We start from the raw sequence: 21929 nt of genomic DNA, 5'->3' as shown, positions 1-21929 counted from the left end.
TCCCATGAGAGGTTCTGTGATCCCAGTCTGGATATGATCTACCCACATTCCATTGGTTAGAATAAGTCATATGATCCCACCTAGTGGATAGGCTGTCTGGGAATTAGAGTTAAACTTTGGGCTCAAGAGATGAAGAAATAGAATTGAGGAGACTTAACCTTTCTTTTTCATGACTGTCACAATGCAGCATTTGACCATTTTTAACTTATAAAAATGGCAGTTTATTAGGCTGGAGAGATAGCATAGTGGTTGGGCATTTGCCTTATTTGAGACTGGTCTGGGAGGGACCCAGTTCAATTCCAGGTATCCCATATGTCCCCTGTTACTCCCCACATAAGGAAACACGCACCAGACATGGCTTTTGCCTTCCTGGTGCAGTGTCTAATTTTCCTCCCAAGAATTATCTGCCAAAAGGCCCGTTCAGAGAAGTCAATTATTGACCCTTTGAGTGGATTATTGGCTATAATTCTAACACGGCTGTGACATTACATTTTCTCTTTACTATTATTTATTTAAAATTTGTCTCTTTTGCCTCTACAGAAATTCAATCTTAGCTATCTTGCAGTCATTAAAGGAATTTCAGTACCAAAGCAAGCTGCTAAAAGTTCCCTGCTGGCTTAGCATATTTGCAACTTAGAGTCCAGCCAGCTCTCTCTTTCTGTCAGCCTTCCCACTTCCGAAGGCCAAATCAAAATATAACATCTTCAAGACAATGTTCTTCTCTCCCTGCTTTTGAGCTTCAAAGCAGAACAATTTCTGTCTTGGGAACTCTCCCTGTCACTTTGAATACCTGCTTGCAAACAGGTTTGGTCAGTGTAGAATTAGATTATTTCACTAGGTATAATTATTATATCCATTTCTTTAGTGTTATTCTCTTTCTATTACCAGATCATAGGAAGTGGGTCTTAGCCCCTAGCTAGAATACTATTTCCCTCAGGTTAAAAATATTTGTTATCAGGAGTAAACCAGGATTCCTGCCATCCCTTAATTTACATCAGTAATGACACTTAGGGCCAGGAACTTCTTTGATATGTAAGAATTTAGTCTTCCTTTTATCCTCTAACTCCTAACTGAAACCTATTCTATTCTAAGGTTACTAAACACCCTAAGCTATGTGTATTTGTTCTGAAATCAAACAATGTACATTGCATTCTTTTTATGTTATGACTGCCTCTCTTTTACCTTTATATACTCTATTGCCTGTAGATTAAAATTTGTCCCACTCTTGCCAGAGATGATGACCCCACACATACTGCGTATGGTATCATTATTTCGTATTTCATATTCGTCTGCTTTGTGTTCCCACTTATTCCCAGTGAGAGTTTATCTGACCCACTAAGGTTTTGCTTAGAGAAGCAAATACGTCCACAGCAGTCCCCCAGCCTGCCAGGGGTAATTTCTGAGCGTAGAAGTGCAGAAGCCAGGAATGACCCCTGAGTGCCACTGGGAGAGGCCCAAAAACCAATCAATCAATAAATAATTTAAAAAAATAAAAATGGCAGTTTAAGAGACCAAAAAATAATAAAGTGGTTAGGGCATATGTGTCTTATCCAGTTATCATCCATGGCATCACATGACCTCCCAAATATAATCCTGAAGGACTTCTAAGCACATCCAGAGTGATCCCTAGCATGCACTGCCAGACCTGAGCACCTGAGCATCACCACAAACATTCTTGGATTACTGGGAGTGTCCCTGAGACCTCTTGTGCACTGCTTACGAGGCAAATAAACAAAAAACATAGAAGTTTTGTAAAGTTGAACTTAACCATATTCTTTTATCCAGAATACTCTCAGCCAGGTAAAACAATTATTAAATTAATCATGGGAAAGTAATGAGTAAACATGAAACTAGAAGAAAGCCCAAACAGAAGCAGAGAATGCTAAGAAGTACCAATAAACAGAATCATATATGAACTTTCTATGCAGGAGAGAACTGTGATGAAACAAAAAATGAAAGCCTCTTCTTTTAGTATTTAAAAGATACATATAAATGATATATAAATATATAAATGATAAAAGATATATATATAAATGATTCCAACGCTTATTTTTATGGTCAATACTATACTTACCTTTATTTCATTCCTTTCTTCTCAATAGTGCTGTTTGAACTTAAACATAAATATTTTAATGATTTTCTTTTGTATCCATAAGTTTAAATAGCTGCATGTGTGCATTAAAAACTGGCAAGCACAGATGCAGTGTTGGATTCTTGGTAATAATAAATCAATTTCCTCTGGCATCTACAAATCAGTAAGTAATTATTAGCAGTTCTACCCACCAGTGATCACCCCTTAACTTGTTTTATTTTCATGACCAGATGTAGAATTGGATGATTAATTCGGTGAAATCCCATTTGGAGCTCTCCCTTTGAAGGATCACTTAAAAGTGGGTGGGTACATGGATGGCAGACCCAGTCATTCAAAGGCATGTTGTTCATTTATGGACACTCATGGTTCTCTGATGGTTTCTTCCTACAATGCTGTTTCAAGCTGCTTAATTTCCTCCAGAAAAGATGCACAGTCTATATGCCACAGAGCAGATGCCAGAGGAGCTGGTCTTTTCTTGCTTTGTGTATTTCCCTGTTAAAATTTGTTTTATTCTTTTTCAAGAGGAATTGATGCTGAAATTACAATCATTATCTCAATTCTTTCAACAAATTAGAACCAAAAAATAGATTTAATGAAAAATGGAGGGTGGCTTCCAGCAGAGCTGTGCTGCTATAAAACCATTTGTGACTCAGAAAGGCAGTTCTTGAAGGAGAAAAAAGAAAAATTTACTTCATTAAATTCTTAATGCTCAGCAACATTGTGGAGAATTTTGTAAATGATTCTTTGACAATGTCAAAAAATGATGACTTGGGAGAAAGTGTCACCTGTTCACATGAAAGTAATAAAGCCTAATGCAACCTTAAGAAGAAGAATATAGTCCTAGCTCCAATATTAGTTTCTCAACATCAGAAAAATTCTACTCTCTTTAACTCCTTATTGGATTTCTAGACACTGAACTAACCTGATATTTATTTTACTTTTCTGAACCTTCCTTGGTTTCTTTTATTTTTTATTTTTATTTTGATCATAGTGGCTTACATATCTTTCACATTAGTATTTTAGGTACATATTGACATTGAATCAGGGGAATACACACCACCAAATTTGTCCTCCTCCTTCCCCGTGCCCTTTCTGCAACCCATATCCCTCACCATCACCCCTAGGCTGCTAGAGTAGGAGTTCCCCTCTTTGTCTAGCTTACTATCAGTGATTAAACATCTGTTTGGTCCTGGTGCCCTCCCTTGTTTCTCCCTCTATGTGAGAGGCTAATCTAGATAAATCGAGTTATGTGGTTTTGTTTGAGGGAAAGAAAGGCAATAGAATGGGGTAAAGATTAAGCAAAATTTTTAATTAATTGATTAATTAATTAATAAAATATGCTGAAAATGGGCGGAGTCCTTCTAGTGGCTATCAGCCTCAGTTTGAGAGAGGACATGAAAAAGGTAATTGAAACACTATAACAATACAAAATAAATGTCAAATTAAATATCCAGTGAGCCCTAAGCAATAAAGAGAAGCACCACACAATAGTCTTGGTTCTGAATTCAAATCATGCCGGAATGCAAAAAGAAAAAGAAAGATAAGATAAAATAATATAAAATAAAAAGGAGACATCAACTTCAATATCTATACCAAAATAAAGATGTCAAAAAACAATCAATCAATATATATATATATATATACATATATATGGAAAAATGATTATTTTGTGCTTTTTTTATTTTTTCCCCTGCATAGGCACAGTAATTATTGGGGATATTATAGAGGGAATTCCCTTGGCCTAGGAGATACAGGGTTTCTCCATCCCTGAAGTATACTGTCATGGGATTAACTATAGACTCCTTGCATGATCATTTACTCTCCCCTCGGTGCTTTTGTGGTGTATGAAAGACTTCTGCTTCATCATGGATGGTAAAATCAGTCCTCTACATCTAGAGATCTTGGTGACTATGCAGCTCAAGGAATGGAGCTTATGATGAAGGCTTTCTTTGTGGTTATAGCAGTTCTGCTTCTTAAGTGTCGATTTAATTCATCTTCTGTAGTTGGTGTTCTTGGTCATTATGTTGCTCCTAGAATGGAGCCTGGGACAGTCTTTCGTCATGTTTCTGGAAGACCCGTTCACTTGTGGTTGTCTCAGTCAGACCTCTGGAATTGGAGATCTTGTTTGTTGAACAGATTGTAGACCAAAAGCTAGGTTAGAGCTTTTTGTTGTTGTTGTTGTTGTTGGTCCTGGGATGCATACTGTCTAGTCCTGGTTGTAAAAACCAGTCATCTGTATATAGCAATCTTGGTTTTTGCACATATCAAAGGGTGACATGTCTTCTGATTTTGTCTTACCGTTGGCTGGTGAGGAAGGATAACTTGCTCTTAGATCTAGTTGTTCCCATTTCCTCGTTGTCAGGTTATCAAATTAGAACTGACATACGTTGGCGTCAGAGCAGTATTATGAATGCCCTGGAGGGGACTTGGCTCCTGGAGCTGTTGTGGAGAACTCTGTCGTTTCTATGTCTGGGATCCAGGAATCAAGGCTGGGCGGTCAGTGCCTATTTCTCTGGAGTCTAGTTTAGTTCCCCATGACATACATTCAGGGTGGGAGATGTCCCTGTGTTGTAAAAAAAGTATAAGTTCTTATCCCTGGTAGATAAGAGCTTGTTTTTACATGTAAAATTTCCCCTATTTTTAATATGCCTTTGCAGGAAGAAGTGGTGCTACATTATATTGCTGGTGGATTTGGTGGTGAAGGGAGAAGAAAGCAGACCCATGACAAAAACTAAAACTATATATGCTCAGACATATCTAAAGAAAAAAGAGTTTCTTAAGAGAAAAAAGGATTAAATAAAAGACATAATTAAAGGAATAAAGTGGGGTCGGAAGGGATAGCATGGAGGCAAGGCGTCTGTCCTTCCTGCAGAAGGACAGTGACTCACATCCCGGCATCCCACATGGTCCCCCGTGCCCACCAGGGGCAACCTCTGAGCGCCGCCAGCTTTGACCCAAAAGAAGCACAAAACAAATCAAATCAAAAAACAAAAGGTAGAACAAAACAAAAACAAACAAACAAAAAAAAACAACAAAAAACGAACAAGGCGGAGGGGAATAAAAGAAAAACAAAGTAAAAGGGAGAAAGTGATACAGGAGATTACTTTATATTTGGGGAGAAACAGTATAAGAGGTACTGTTATATAGGTCTATACTTATGATGATAGTATAGGCTTCCCCATTGTCTTTTGAGATTTCCTCTTGCGGTGTGGGCTCCACGCAGGGAGGTGTTGGGTAGAGTTCTTGTAATGGGAGTCCTTTTGGAGCTAATCCGGTATTAAGCCACACTCCACAATAGGGAGAGGTGATTAGGAGGGCCACACTGCATGAGTCAGTCAGGGTGTTGGTTGTATTTTCTTGCCAGGAACGAGGTGTGAGTTTGAGTGGGTGTCTCTTCACTTGGGAACTGGGTACTGCTTCATTGGTGTAGGAGATTGGTCTTGATGCCAAGAACTGAGGTATGAAGAACTGAGGGTGAAGAGTTATAACATGGTGGGGATATCGGGGATTGTATTAAGGGGTGAAGGAATAGTCAGGTTTCTGAAGGGGAAAGGGTATAGTACATGGGAGGGGTTATATAGGGTATAGGTATGGATTGTTTGTGGTTTAGGTTTGTCTCTTAAAAAGGATTCCTATCTCTGTGTGCTCCTGCCCCCATATAAACATATAGAAGTTAGCTTAGGAATATATTAATGTAGAGAGGTGGGGAGGGCAAGAGATACACTGAGTACAGAAAAATAGGTAGGTATAGTACTTGTAAGGAAAGGAAACTAATAGATCAACTTTTGGATATGTACAGGTTTCGTGTCTTGAGTACTAACCATTGTGTTAGTGAGGTCTATCTATATAGGTGTTTACCCTTTGCAGTATTGTCTGCAGCACCCTTTATATCAGCTTTCTTTCCTTTCCTATAGAGGAGGTAACCATGTGGTTTTTATTTGACCTGGATTGAATTGATGGTAATGAGGAGAAGAAGGTGGAAGAAGAGGGAGACAAGAAGAGAGAAAACAAAACAGAACAAAACAAACCAACAATTAAACAACAACAACAAAAATATGAAGTAATGAGAAGAGAGGGTAAATGACCAAGGGCATGTTAGTTTGCTTGAACGTGTTCAATGCTTACGCCCTGTAGTAAAAATCTGTAGGTCACGGTTGTTGCTTCCGTGGTCTGGCTGGTCATGCCTTCAGGTCCTAAAAGAAGGCATAATCTAGAGATAAAGGTTATGTTAAAGAGTTATATCCAGACATCTTCATGATGCAAGCTGAGTTTGGTGCCTCGTGTGACTCAGTACTGAGGTACCACTGTAGGATGTTCACCCTCTGTATCCAGGAACCCCTATGGGCAGAAAAACTGAGAGGTTATTTTATATGTGGTAAGGTTAAGGCATTCAACCATAATGTTTTGAAATGTTTCCATTGGAGTCAATAATTTCCCATCATAATCTTTACCTGTATTCCTGTATAAGATCCCTAGTAAATTATTATGGGCCTTTGTAGTAAAATGATAATTACATACCTGTTCTCTCTACGCTGCTGTTTCTGCTGTTGCTGGTTTCTTTATGATATAATGTGTAGTCGGGCTTCGTGTTGTTTCTCTTCCCTTTGTTTTGGGCTCTACTTCTGAGTATATGGTGATTATTACAGTGTTTGAGGTTTCTATCCTGTTACACCCTGTTACTTAATCGTGGGGTTTTGGTTATATATCTGGTGCCTATTCTAGGTACTTCAGAATAGTGCTATCATTCTGTGTTTATCTTTCGTCTTCTGGCTTGCTTTGTTTAACATAATATGTTCTAGGTCCATCCACGTTGCTGCAAAGTCTGTGATTGTATCATTTCTGACTGCCATGTAGTATTCCATTGTGTATAGATACAATATCTTAATGATCCACTCATCTGTTGTTTGACATCGAGGTTGGTTCCAAGACTTGGCTATTATACTGAGTGCTGCAATAAATAGTGGGGTGCACACATACTTTGGGATGAATGTCCTTCCGGCTTGGGGGTAGATACCTAGGAGAGCAATTGCTGGATCAAATGGCAGCTCAATTCTGAGTTCCTTTAGCACTCTCCATAGGTGTTGGACTAGGGGGCATTCCCACCAGCAGTGGATGAGAGTGCCTTTCATACCACAACCCCGCCAACAGAGATTGTTTACATTATTTTTTATGTGAGCCATCCTCAATGGTGTAAGGTGGTACCTCATTGTTGTCTTGATTTGGATTTCCCTAATGATGAGTGAAGGTGAGCATGTTTTCATGAGTTTGTTGGCCATCCTTTCTTGGTTTCTTTATGGGCATTCCTCATCGTTGGCTCATTTCATGCTTACCAGTTTCCTTGAGGAAATTGTTTCTTCCTTCCATTCTTACCCTGCTTCCATTCCCATAGAGCAATTAACTAACTACCTGCAGATTCTTCCAAAATTCAGTAATGCTTCCTGGGCTTTTAGCCCATATTTTCTATTTACTATACAGCATGTTCCCTGGTTATATGTCTCATGTCCTGAAAGGAAACTCATCATTCCCCTTACTGCTTAATGTGTTTCTTCCATTCATATTCCTTAATTTAGAAATACAATACTGCCTTCAACCCAATAATGCAGCCTTCTCACACTCTACATTTAATATGGAGTCAATTGACCTTCATAAAAGCAGAAATCTTATGTGCCTTCTTGAATTCTGCTTAACCTTTGCAATTACCCAGTGTCTGATCTATTGTGTGTACTGAGATGAGTTAATAAATAAATGAGTATTCCATTACTAAGCCTTTTAATTCCACCTTTTTAAAATCCATTTCCTCTTCTTCCCTTGCTACAACTGACCAGAGATCTCTTTACAAGACACTGCTATCTCTGCTTCAATTCTCTCTCCCTTCAGTTTATTTCCCAGACTGCTGCAGTGATTGTATTTTGTATGTTTTTTTCTTTTGGGACCACAGTCAGCAATGTTCAGGGATTATTCCTAACTCTGCACTCAGGACTTACTACTGGCTGTGCTTGGGAGACCATCTGGGATGCAGGGGAAGGAATCTGGATCAGCTGTGTGCAAAGCAAACACTGTGATACTATAGTTCCAGCCACTATGACTGTTTTTAAAAAGAAAAATCCTATCAAATAAGTTACTCACTTAAATCCCTTCAAGTCTTCCTTATACATTTGGACTATACTGTCCCATATCCTTTACATTTATTGTGCTTTCTTTTAATACCCAACACAAATAATATCTTTCCTGTGACATATCTCACTCCTGTCTCTCTCTCTCTCTCTCTCTCTCTCTCTCTCTCTCTCTCTCTCTCTCAGACAGCATTAGCTCCTCCTGCCACTCTGCACACTGCTCCTCAAACATCAGATATGTGCTGTCTAAAGATGAGAAAATTGATGCCTATCCTTTGTCAAATTCTATTACAGGAGTTTGTTGTTCAGAATCTTTTCTCCGTTAACCTAAATAATGTTTTGCAGTCTGAGACAAAGATACTATTTTGCCTTTTTTCCAAGGCATGAGGATTGCTGTTTTTAACTGACCAGTTTTAATCTGTACATTTTAGTTTCAAGAACATCTAGATAAACTGTAATTAGAAAGTGGACAAAGAACTTAATAGACCTTTCTCCAAAGAAGATTCACAAATTGCCAATAAACATGGTAGTTACACAAAATCATTAGCCATCAGGAAAAAGGAAATCAAAACCACAATAAGAAACCATTTCTCATCCACTCAATGAAATGAATTTGGTTGTGTTAAGAAATGTCTATAATGAAACAAATTGCAATAACAAGTTCTGGTTATAATATGCAAAAATCTAAACATTTAATATGTTGTTGGTAGAAACATAAAAGTATGTAGCCATCTTGGGAAATAATCTGTCTCCTCCTAGAAAAATGAACATATGGTTTCCATATGAATTAGTAATTTAATTCGCCTGAGAAATGAAAACATAAATTCACACAAAAACCTGTCCACTCATGTTCACCAGAGCATTACTCATAATACCCAAAAGGTAGAAACAACTCAAATGTCCACCGATTGATGAATAGCTAGAGAAAGCATACTATCATTCCAATAGAATATCATTCCAATAGAATAGAACTCAACCCAATAGAATATTTTGTAGAAATAGAAAGGAATGAGATATGATACATGCTACTACATGAAAGTTCCTTGAAGCTGTGCTAAGCAAAAGATGCCAGACATTAAGGGGCTATATAGTATATGTTTACATTTCCATGAAATGCCCAGAATAAGCAAAAATACAGACCCTAAGATTGTTTGCTATGGAAGAGAGAGGGAGGGGATAATTGAGACTAACTTCTAATAGGTATGCATTTCTTTTTTAGAGTGATGGAACTTGCTCTGGAAATAGATAGTGGTGATAGTTGCAAAACAAAGGAAATACACTGAAACCACTGAAGTGTGCATTGCAAAAGAGCTCATTTTATGTTATGTGCATCTGTTTTTAAGACTATCACAATATTTGGACTAGTTATTTGGACGACTTACTTGACACACTTTATGTTTAGCAATCCATGGTTTCTGTTGTAGAAATTATGGTGCAGACTAGGTAAAGATTGTGATATTCTTTGACTAATGGTTAATCATAATGCATTACTTTTCATCAGAGATCTGGATGTGTCTCAAGAATTTCACCAGGCTCTCCTGGACTGTGATAGAGACACTGAACAAAAAAGCAAAGATAAGGTCTTGTTTAACACTCTGTATTACTACTGTGCTTCGATGATTGCAAATGCACTATGGATGTTTCACTTTCAAGCAGTGGCATTTAGTAAGGACAAAGTGTCCCCCACACGGGACATTTGGCAAAGAATGAAGACATTTGGTTATCTCAACTAAGGGGATAGAAAATATAGGCCTCTATTGCCTGGGGTGCTGTTTAACATCCTGCAGTGTATAAGATAATCCCCATTTCCCCCTCCCAAAAGGATCTTTATCTGGCCACCCATATCAGTTATATAAATGCTGAGAAGCCCTACCATAAAAACTGGAGTAAATGACTCATAAAACTCCCCAAAATATTTCTACTGGAGAACAAAAACAGTTCCCAGTGAGAGAAAGTAAACAGGAGAGTTCTTGCCTGTGATGGTCTCTGTCCCTAAAATGGCTCATCCCACCTCTTTGTAGCTTTTGACTGAATAACCAAATTGTGGAGTGGGGTTGGTCATGGGAGAAATACAAGTTTAACTTCCTAACCTTGATTAAGTCATTATTAACTTAGATGAAGTTCAGTCCTGCCCCCAGTAAGTACATGTCTTGTTTCTTAAAGAGCCCCGCAAACATTTTACAATGTATTTGAAATGCAAAAGGAAGATTTTGAGGTCCTGAGCTCACATGACCTGTGAGCTGATGATAGTCTTCCCATTTTTTCATAGTTAAGACTACATCAAAAGAATTCTGTTCCATGGCACATGCAAAATATATTGAATTCAAACCGAAGTACCCCTATATAAAGTTGCAGCAAATACAGCTGCCTCCATTTATTCATTGACTATGGCCTGCTTTTGCTCTTGGACCAAGCCCAGATGGGCCACACAGGCTGAAATATGTACAATCTGGCACTTTCTGGAAAGCATTTGTCCAGCCCTGCTCCATGGTCTTTCTGAAAGATATTTCCCAAATCTCCCAGCATCTGATGCTACATGGGATGCCACTACTCTGGGCTGTGACTTGAGACAGTTTTGCTGACTGAGCCCCAGAATGCTTCCCCCCACCCCAGCTCTCAAATGTCTCTCATGTGTGGAGAGTCCAGTTTGGTTAGTGGTCCCCAAGTGGTCAATGAGGCAAGAGGGCAGCATTTTTATCTTCAACAAAGTCAAGAACTTCCATTATGGACCAGACAGGCTCGCCTGTGTGACTTTTAGGGACACTTGAAAATCCCTCTGCAGGATTCAAAAACATGCATTTTAGGTTACTTCCAGGTACCCTCATTGGCATAAACTTATTTAATTTAAAGAAGAGTTTGATGACACTACTTATGGGGGGGGGGGCAGGAGGACAAGTTAGTGGCCAAAGCTTGGACTTGTAGCATCAGATCTTCTAGATGGAAAATAACAGTTGACAACATCTCTTCAAATCATCTGGCATCTCATGTTTATATAGTAGCCAGAAAGAGTGTGGCTCTTTTCTGTGGGCTCAGGAGTAAGACCAGACTCTTTGTTCACAGTTCAAGGTATAACGGACTGTCCTCATTGGCAACAGTACTACAGCCTGGTGTCTGTCTCTATGGAACCAAACTGGCATGCTGCTACGGATGGAGAAGGGGCAGCCGAGGAGTTTGTGAAGGTAACTTCTCTGAACTAAGGATTAGCCAAGGTGCTCAAACTTTGATCTGTATTTCATAAAGTGTTCCCCTGAATATGGTTTCTTTGAGGGAACTCCTTGTCAATCACCTCTACTTCTCTCATCTCAAGTCTAACTAGCTCTTTATGAGTCACCTTTATTTGAATCTCAATAGGCAAGAATCAAGAAACCTCTCTTGGATTATAATTTGTTCCAATTGATTGCTAATGAAATGCATTTTCTTTGCAAAACACAAATACATTTTTATTCTGAAACAGCTGGCAGATTTTTATCACCAAAAAGGCAAACCATTAACTTTATCTCTTTGTTACTCACATTTTTAAAAGTTCTTTGTGCCAGATTCTGGATGGTTTTAAGGAAAATCTGTACATATGTAAGATTTGAGAGGGTGGTTGGTTTATTTTTTCTCAGATTCTTACATACAAATTTGAAGTCAGGCACCACAGTCTGCCTTGGATGTTGTGCTCAGATCATGTGGCTAGTGATTCTCAGATAGGTCACTAATACTGTCGAGACAGGGATTTATAGCACTTTAGAGCATGTTCTCTACACCCTTGGTAGTGTAGAGGTGTCACATCTATGCTCCTCCTAGCTGATTCTCTGGCCTGGGGTACAGGGCAGGGTAGGAATCTAGACTCAGTGTCACCCTGTCTCTAGTAGTTAGCATATGGCTGAAGCTCAGTCTTCTCTGTGCAATGGAACCAACTTATGACTGCATGCTCTGTGCTCTTTAAGCATTGTTATGGGTCATACTGGCTTATAAACCATAAGGCACAAAAGTGTTAGCCACTTTCAAGATTAACTGTGCTCCCTTCTTTTTGCTTCTCTATTCCTACCACCCTCCTAACTTTCAGATGGCTGAAATGTATGGCTAGATTATAGGTAAGTACAGAACTTGATTCTATCCCAAAACCTATGAAATGTTCACAAATAATATGCTATTCCTTTATGTTCAATGTCACACAAAATACCCCTCTTTCCATCAAAGTATGAAAATATAAGAAAAATAGATATTGAAAGATCACTATGGACTATTCACCTAGAACAAGAAAGCTAGACACCCTAACCCACCCAGGCATTGTCTGTTGAAAGGGTAGTTTCACACTAAAGAGATTTATGGTGTCAGGAGCACATACGTTGTCTAGAGGACCATAATGCTGGGAGTGAATTTTAGCAGGAAAGTTTATGGAGTCCCTGTTTCCTCCACTGCAACATAGCAGGAAAAATGCTACTTCAGAGGCTGCAAAAACTAACATAGCAGAAAAATGCTACTTCAGAGGCTGCAAAAACTTAAAACCTTTCCATATACTATATAGATAGTATATATATAAGTATATATATGTATATATACTTACCTGAACACTTCCAACAAGCTGCATAAATTACCCTTGATTCAGCACTGAAAACTCACTGGACACTTCCAACATAAAGTACCAGGGTGGGGTCTGTTGCTTTCTGACTTCTCTTGATCCAACCTACCACAATTATATTGGCAGTCAGCCAAGTAGAAAGGGGCAAAACCCATATGTGCACACAATTAGGAATCATTTTCTGTCACCTGAACCTGGGTTGCATACCCTTCCATGAATCATAGATATGCCTGGGAGAAATATGGGAAGGTGAGCTTAGGTTTTTCTGGAAGAGCTTTTCTGAAACAAGAGCAAGGCAGTTTTCCCAGAGTTCCCAAAACACAGCAGTTTCAGTAGTTGTGGGGAGTCCATGATGGACTCTGGAGGCACCAAGTAATTGCAATCAAGATGTTCAAGGAGGGGCCGGGAAGGTGGCGCTAGAGGTAAGATGTCTGCCTTGCAAGCGCTAGCCAAGGAAGGACCGCGGTTCGATCCCCCGGTGTCCCATATGGTCCTCCCAAGCCAGGGCCGATTTCTGAGTGCATAGCCAGGAGTAACCCCTGAGCGTCAAACGGGTGTGGCCCAAAAACCAAAAACCAAAAACCAAAAAAAAAAAAAAAAGATGTTCAAGGAGCAGCTGTGGTGGGTTCAAGCAAAATTCTCGTCCATGTTAGTCGAGCCTGCTAAAGAGCCTGCTATTGTCTGCACATAGCACTGCCATGATTTCTGTATCCAAATTCAAGTAAAGTAGTTCTTTCTACTGGGTCCATCCTTTCCAATACTTAAAGCAATTTGGTTGGTCCCAGAAGTGTAAAATCATCCCACATGCCATACTTCTAACCCTGGGTTAACAGATCTGAAGCAGGATAGAAGTAGAATGCCTGTCTCATATACAGGCAAAGGGGAGGGGATAGCTTTTCTTGTAACACATTTTAGAGAAAAGGCTTTTAGTTTATCCCCATTGAGAATAATATTTCTGATTGGCCTGTGGTTAATGGCCTTGATTATATTGAGAAGAGTTCCTTCCATTCCCAATCTTGTTGAGAGTTTTTTTTTTTATCAAGAATGGGTGTTGGACTTTATCAAATGTGTTCTCTGCATCAATTGATCTGATCATATGGTTTTTAAATTTCCTTTTGTTGATATGGTATATTATCTTAATTGATTTAAATATGTTAAACCATCCTTGTATTCTGGAATTAAACATAGTTGGTCATGGTCATGGTCTTGATGAGGTGTTGGATCTATTTGCCAGCATTTTGTTGAGGATCCTTGCATCTGTGTTCATCAGGGATATTGGTCTGTAATTATCTTTTTTGGCAGCAACTCTGACTGGTTTTGGTATCAGAGTGATAGCATCTTCTTTTTCCTAAGGGTTGCTTTAGCTATTCGTGGGTGTTTATTGTTCCAAATTAAGTTCAGTGGTGTTTTACTCATTTCTTTGAAGAATGTCATGGGTATTCTTTTTTTTTTTTAATTTTTATTTTGATCATAATGGCTTACATATCTTTGACAGTAGTATTTTAGGTACATATTAACATTGAATAAGGGGAATACCCATCACAAAATTTGTCCTCCCCCACCTCAGTTCCCTTTCTGTAACCCATATACCCCACCATCCCCTCCCCCCCCCCGTGCTGCTAGAGTAGGTGGTCCCCTCTTTGTCTAGCTTACTATTAGTGATCATATATCTGTTTGGTCCTGGTACCTTCCTTTGTTTCCCTCTCTATTTAAGAGGCAGAGCTAGATAAATCGAGTTATGTGGTTTTGTTAAAAGGAAAGAAAAGCAATAGATTGGGGTACAAAATAAGAAAAAATAAAATAAAGAAGTCAAATATGCTGAAAATGAGCGAAGTCCTTCTAAAGGCTTTCAACCTCAGTTTGAGCGAGGATGTGAAAAAGGTAATTGAAACACCACAACAATACAGAAAGAAATATTAAATTAAATATCCAGTGAGCACTACAGCAATAAAGACAAGTACCACACAATAGTCTCGGTTCTGAAATCAACTCATGCCTGAGTGCAAAAAGAAAGAGAAAGATAAGATAAAGTAAAATAAAATAATATTGGAGACATCAACTTCAATCTCTACACCAAAATAAGGACATCAAAAAAATTAATCAACTGATAAATAAATATGTGGAAAAATGATTGTTTTGTGCTTTTTTTCCCTTTTCTTTTCCCCTTGCATAGGCACAGTAACTATTGGGGATATTATAGAGGGAATTCCCTTGGCCTAGGAGATACAGGGTTTCTCCACCCCTGAAGTATACTGTCATGGGATTAACTATAGACTCCGTGCATGATCATTTATTCTCCCCTCGGTGCTTTCATGGTGTATGGAAGACTTCTGCTTCGTCTTGGATGGTAAAATCAGACCTCTGTATCTAGAGATCTTGATGACTGTGCAGCTCAAGGAATGGAGCTTATGATGAAGGCTTTCTTTGTGGTTATAGCAGTTCTGCTTCTTCAGTATCATTTTAATCCATCTTCTGTAGTTGGTGGTCTTGGTCATTATGTTGCTCCTAGGATGGAGCCTGGGATAAAGTCTTTCGTTACGTTTCCGGGAGACCTGTTCAGATGCAGTTGACTCAGTCAGACCTCTGGAATTGGAGATTTTGTTTGTTGAACAGATTGTAGACCAAAATCTAGGCTAGAGCTTTTAGTTGCTGTTGTTGTTGGTGGTGGTGGTGGTCCCTCGATGCATACTGTCCAGTGTCCTGGGTATTCTTAAAGGAATTGCATTATATTTGTCCAAAGCTTTGGGGGAATATTGCCATTTTAATTATGTTAATCCTCCCATTCCATGAACAGGGTATGTTTCTCCATTTCCTTGTGTCCTCTTTTATTTCTTGAAGCAGTGTTTTGTAGTTTTATTTGTATAGGCCCTCCACCTCTCTAATTAAGTTGACTTCATAAAAACTATTTGGGAGTGTTTCTGTTTCTTCAACTTCCTGAAAGGCCTGAAAGGATTGGTAGTATTTCCTTTTGAATGATTTGAAAGAATTCGTTAGTGAATCTATCTGAGCCTGGGCTTTTGTTTTGGGGAACACATTTGATTACCTTTTTAATTTTCTCAGTACTGATGGGTCTCTTTAGATCATCCTGGTTTAATGGTGAAAGATTAGAAGAGTCCAAGAATGTATCCATTTCTTCCAGGTTCTCATGTTTCATGGCATAGAGTTTCTCAAAGTAGTCTTTGATTATCCTTTGAATCTCTGCAATATCTGTAGTGATCTCCCCTTTTTCATTTCTAATCTGGTTTATTAAGTTTCTCTCTCACTTTCTTTGTGAGTTTTGCTAGTGGTTTATCAATCTTGTTGATATTTCAAAGGACATACTTTTGCTTTTATTGATCTTTTGGATTTTGGGGAGGATTTCCACTTCTTTGATTTCTGCTCTAAGTTTTGTTATTTTCTTCTGCCTACCTATTTTGGGTTCATTTTGTTGATCATGTTCTAATTTTAAAAGCTGCTTTATTAAACTATGTATGTAGGCCCCTTCTCCCTTACTGATATGTGCTTTCAAAGCTATAAATTTTCCTCTTAGTGCTTCTTTTGCTGTGCTCTATAAATTCTAATAATTTGAGTCTTCATTGGCATCTGTTTCCAGGAATCTTGTTTTCCTCTTTGATTTAATCCTTGATCCACTAGTTTGTCAGTAGTGAGCTATTTAATTTCCAGGTGTTAAAGTTTTTCTTCTGTGTCCCTTTGTAGTTCACTTCTAATTTCAGTGCCTTGTGATCTGAGAAGGTAGTCTGTGTGATTTCTATCCTCTTGATTTTATGAAGGTATGTTTTTATGGGCCCGCATGTAGTCTATCCTCGATAATGACCCATGTGCATTGGAAAATAATGTATATTTAGTTTTCTGGGGATGGAGTGCTTTATATATACATATGTATTATATAATATATATTCATTTTGTTAAATTTTGTCACTATAGCCCACCACTACTTTCTGGCCTTGCCTTGAGGGTTTCTTGTGACAGGTCTGCTGTAAATCTTAAGGATTCTCCTTTGAATGTAATTTCCCTTTTGATCCTTTAAGTATTCTATCCCTATCTGTGGAATTTGTCTTTGTGACTATGAAGTGCCTTGGGGTGTTTGTCTTTAGGTCTCTTTTAACTGGTCGTATTCGGGCATGCAGAATTTGGTTGCGTGCAGTCTTTAGTTCTGGGAGTTTCTCTGTAATGATGACCTTGTCTGTTGAGTCTTCCTAAAGTTCTTCTTCCTGGGTATTTGGGACTCCAATGATTCTAACATTTTTGTTGAGATTATCAAAGACTTCTATTTTCGTCTGTTCACATTCTTTGAAGATTTTTCCCATTGTTTGATCATTTGCTTTAAGGCTCTTTTTCCAATCTCTTCTGTTTATGGTGTTGTTCAGCATCTCATCTTACAGCTCAATGATTCTATTCTCATCTGTTGTCACTCTGTTGGAGAGACTTTCCATTAAGGTTTTCATTTTATCTACTGAGTTTTTCAGTCCTGTTATTTCAGTTCAGAGTTTTATGATTTCTTTCTTCATATTCTCTTGATTTCTATTTGTGGTCCCTTCAACTCGATCTATATTTTCTTTTAGTTCTATGAACATTATCCATATTTCTTCTCTAAATTTCTTTTCTGAGATGCTAAGTAGGTTGTTGGCATTTTTCAGGTTTTCAGAGCTGCCATCTTCATTCTGTATGCATGGTATTGGCCTGAGTTGTTTCCCCATTGTCATGCTTGTAGTGTGTTTTTTCTATGTGTTATGGTACGGTTTATTGGCTAGAAGATATGTGCAGCTGGGAAGTGAAGAAGAGTGGCTGCACTCCTCTGGCTCCTCCACCCTTCATTGGTGGAGACAGCCTACTTTGATGACATGCCTGAGGGGAATATGCTTTCGCTGGGGCCCTTCATGGCTGCTTTGGGGAGGAAAGCAGGGGAATGGAAACCAAGCAGGTGCAAGAAGTATGTTTAAAATGTCTCCTTTGTGCCAAAAACATGGCAGGAATCAGGCTCCACCCTTGTGGAGTAAATGAACTGGTGGAAAGAAAATGAAATCAGACGTTTAACTGTTTGGGGAACCCAAAAAATCCCAAAGAGGACTAAGACTATGAATTCTGGAGTCTGGAAATGAATGTGATGTTAACAAAAAGTCAGGTATATATGAGTGAAGGGGAGGAGTTTGGCATCTTAAGAAATAGGCTTGCTCAGGAGTATATCTACAGTGATCCAGGACAGTAATGTGCAGAAGGAAGAGGATTCCTGTACAGTTTCTCTCATTCTCTCTTCCTATGGCTGTCTCCTGAGGTACTAATGATTTAGAAATTGCTTGGGACTCAGTTTCCTATTGGTCTCCTTTCTACTTCTCAGTCCTCGCTCTCTCATACCTCTCTTTCTCTCTCTATCCCTCTCCATCTCCTCCCTCGTTCTCTCTTCCCCATTTCCCCTTTCCCCTATAATCTTTTCCCTCTATCTATTCCTTATTAACTCACTTCAAACTTTTAATAATATAACTAGTTTTTCTGGCTTCCAGTCCAGTCAGGTAAACACAAGGATGCCTATGCTTTCTCCTATCATTGTTTCATCTAACAAAAATGTATAAAGTTGGTATCAAGTGTATAAATACAGAAGTGAATGAAATAAAATTCATCCTGACTTTCTCATACCTACATTATCATTATCATCACCACCACCACCACTTATCCCCACATCACCATCATAAATAGCATAATCTACATCAGCATCTTGCTATTAAGGCTGATAGAGATTTCTTGGGTCTAGAACTATTTTTTCCTAATCTATGGGTTGTCCTTTTTTAATATACAGGTTTAAAATTTTTTTCAATAAATCAAAATAAAAACAGGAGAGAAAAGTATAGAAAAGGGAAAAGGAGGCTGGTGACAGAAAGAAAGGTGGTTTAACACTTCTCTCAGAATGAGAGCCTCTTTGGGTTCACTCATTATGCTTCTCATTTAAAATTATTTCTCTTTACCTGCAAACCTAGGTGACAATGATCTGGTTTGTTTTTCTTAAAATCCAACTGGAGATGTGAGATGGAGAAATGTTGGAAGATAACCTAGTTGACAAGAAAAACACTCTCTAGGATCTTTGAGGTGAAAACAAAGTTAAGGCATTTGCCTTGCATGCAGCCAACCCAAGTTTGAATCCCCAGCACCATCTATAATTCCCCTGCATACATATCCAGGAATAGCCTTTAAATACCACTAGATTTGCCCCCAAATATCTTTAAAAAACAAAATTGTGAAAAGAGACTAGAGAGAGAGATGTTCATCTTTATGGCCCCATGATTACTCTGTCCTACAGAAAATTTCCCCTGTGCTAACCACTTCTGTTCTTTTATTTCCAAAACACCTCTTCTTTCCTCCACAGCCACATGTGAACCTAAGTGCAAATTTGGGGAGTGTGTGGGACCCAACAAATGTCGCTGCTTTCCAGGGTACACCGGAAGGACCTGCAGTCAAGGTCAGTACAACAAACCAAGTGGGGATACAAAGTCATCTCATAGCTTTTGTAGGAATTCCACCCTGTGACAGGGCTTGAATAGGCTTGAGGGATAATATTGTACTTAGGAGTCCCAAAGTTAACTCAGACTTGCAAAGAAAAGTGATTTTATAATCAGGTTGTTTAATCAATCCTTCCTTTAAAAAACTGGTAAATTCCTTCTAGTGCCTTTGTCAACAAGCCAAGGAAATGTCCTGTTTTGTCTCTGATCAAATCATTTTTTAATGTTTTTCATCTACTAAAGTAATGCTTGCTTTTTTTGCTAGAAGAAAATCCAACAGTGCTTGAGAATATAAGTTTAAAAAGTTTGAATGTGAAACAGTCCCGAGTTTTATAAGTTAATGATTTGTCCTAGCTCCTGCACAAAATTCTTTCTATAAAAGCATAAAAATGTTTCTTGTGGGTAACTTTGCAGGTCAGGACATACACAACTATCTTGGGATTTTCAAGGCTTGAGTCCAGTCCCTAGCATGAATGCTTTGATCCTGTATGTAAGAGAGTTCATTTGGGCCAGGGGTGTTTCTCAATGGTACAGCACCAAAAAATATCACTTCTATTAAACCTCGGTCCCTTAAGTTTTCTACCATATTTACCATTACTAACAGAGCTCAATCATGAGAATTTGCATAAAATAAATAAATAAAAGTGGGATTGATGTGCTGAATGACATGCATCTTTTTATCAAAAGGGGCATACCTTCAAAAGCAACTTATAATTTTTCTCATAGCCTGTTCATCTAAAGCTAAGAGTTTATCATATCAAAAAGAGTAGTTCTCAACCTGAGCAATTTTGTTCCCTTATAAGCATTGCTAGCTAAACTACATATTCCCAGTTAGACTTAAATTTCTGATCAACAGCAGATCATTTTGTAAATCTTCCCAATATTATAGTAATGTTAAAACATTAGTTGTTTGCCTAGAATTAAAATGTCAGTGGATATTCTATATTTAAATTTTCTGGTTCCCTTACTCCAGCAGACCTAGGATAATGTAAGAAGGTATTTGGGGGTCTCAGAGCTGGCATCTCCTGGGTAGAGACCAGGGATCCTGCTCAGCATCTTAAGGGAATGGAGCAGACCCCTTCTCTAACAAGGGAATATTTGGCTCAAAAAAATCGACAATGTTGAGACTGAGAAGGCCAGGCTGGAAGAAATGGATAAAAAATTAAGAAAATAGACTCGAAGAAGGCAGTTGAACGAAAATAAACTGTCACCTTGAGAAAGGCAATAAGCATTTAAAAATGGAATTAGGGTTCCAGCAAAAGGCAGGCAACCACTCATTCCACTAGGCCATAACCTACCCTACCCTCACTGTCGCCTCACAGCCTCAGTGAAGCACCTCAGCCTTGTTCTTCTACCAGCTTAGACACCTGGACACTTGTATTTCAACTGTTTGATAGAAGTATGCTGGGAACTTTTTCAGGTAACAACCCAGTTCTCTTGCTCACCAGAAACATCACTCCCAATCAGCTGTGAATAAGTCTTGGATTCTGTACAAAGAGCCCTTATCAGGAGTTTTGAGATACAGAAGTCATTTCTCTTGCAAGTTTTCAAATTTCAGGAAAATAGAAAAATTGAGTGGACTGGTCCACTTGGCTCAAGTTTAGGACTGTCTCTCCTTCCCTGCCAGAAATGACTGATTAAAGGCCTTCTATTTCATTTAATAGAGACAGGCATCAACCACAGCTGAAGTCTTTCCCAACAATGCTCCTTCCAGGAGATGAGTGAGTCACCTCTGAATGAAGGCCAAGCGATGAGATGCTGCTGGTTTTCTCATCAAGTCCACTTAGCATTTTTTCCATCGTCCCTTGAAATTAGCTGGGTTCCACGAGAGATGAGATGAGGTAGAGACACCCGATGAAACCTGTCCACTGAGGGTGTTGGAAAGCCACATTAAAAGGCTCTTTTTTAGGGATCAGGGAGATAGGTAGTAGGGGTAATCAGAGGTGTATGTTTGATGTGAGTGAGGACCTGATTTGATCCCCAGCACCACATGGCCATTAAGCATGCTGGATATAGCCTTACAGGCCCTTGAACACCCCCTGTTCAGCTCTCATGATCCCCTTCAACACTAGATTTGAGTAGTATTGCATCCTCCGCACTTTAAATTGCACTGCCAGCCTGTTTGTCTATCACCAGAAGTAATCCCCAGGCACAATGAACTTGGTTTTAGAGGTCCCCTACCCACTTCTTTCAGAAGCAAGAACTGACACTTGTTTACTTACTAGGATAAGATTTGCCTGATGGCATAGTGAGTTCACTCCAGCCTAGAATTCTGCTGTGTTCACCTTTAACTCCCTGAGGGAGTTGAGAGAAAGCCCCCATGTGACCATATTTCCAAAGACAGGATCCTGTACCTTGGCCTATGATAGCTTTTCCTTTTTGGGTAGGTCACACCCAGCAGTGCTCAGGGGCTACTCCTGGCTCTACACTCAGAAATCGCCCCCTGGCAAGCTCCGGTGACCATATGGGATGCTGGGATTCAAACCACCATCCTTCTGCATGCAAGGCAAATGCCCTACCACTATACTATCCCTCCAGCCCCATATGATAGCTTTTCCAATTTTCTTTTCCTTCACTTTACTAAAGATGTTATTGATTGTGGCTGGAGTGATAGCATAGTGAGTAGGGAGTTTGCCTTGCACACGACTGACCTGGATTCAACCCACTCC

The 21929-nt window shown here is 39.0% G+C and overlaps 1 protein-coding gene across 1 annotated transcript in view; it reads left to right on the top strand.

The window, feature by feature from the left end:
• EGFL6 (EGF like domain multiple 6) overlaps positions 1-21929 on the top strand; it is a 106559-nt gene that overhangs the window by 22677 nt on the left and 61953 nt on the right. Inside the window, exons 2-3 of the mRNA XM_049767458.1 lie at positions 11266-11384; positions 19128-19220. Coding sequence (XP_049623415.1) covers positions 11266-11384; positions 19128-19220 — 212 coding nt within the window. The remainder of the gene's footprint in view (positions 1-11265; positions 11385-19127; positions 19221-21929) is intronic.

Source organism: Suncus etruscus, chromosome X (assembly GCF_024139225.1).
Source record: "Suncus etruscus isolate mSunEtr1 chromosome X, mSunEtr1.pri.cur, whole genome shotgun sequence".
Lineage (NCBI taxonomy): Eukaryota > Metazoa > Chordata > Mammalia > Eulipotyphla > Soricidae > Suncus > Suncus etruscus.
Note: the sequence above shows the minus strand (reverse complement) of the source record. Positions and strands in the feature narration are given on the sequence as shown.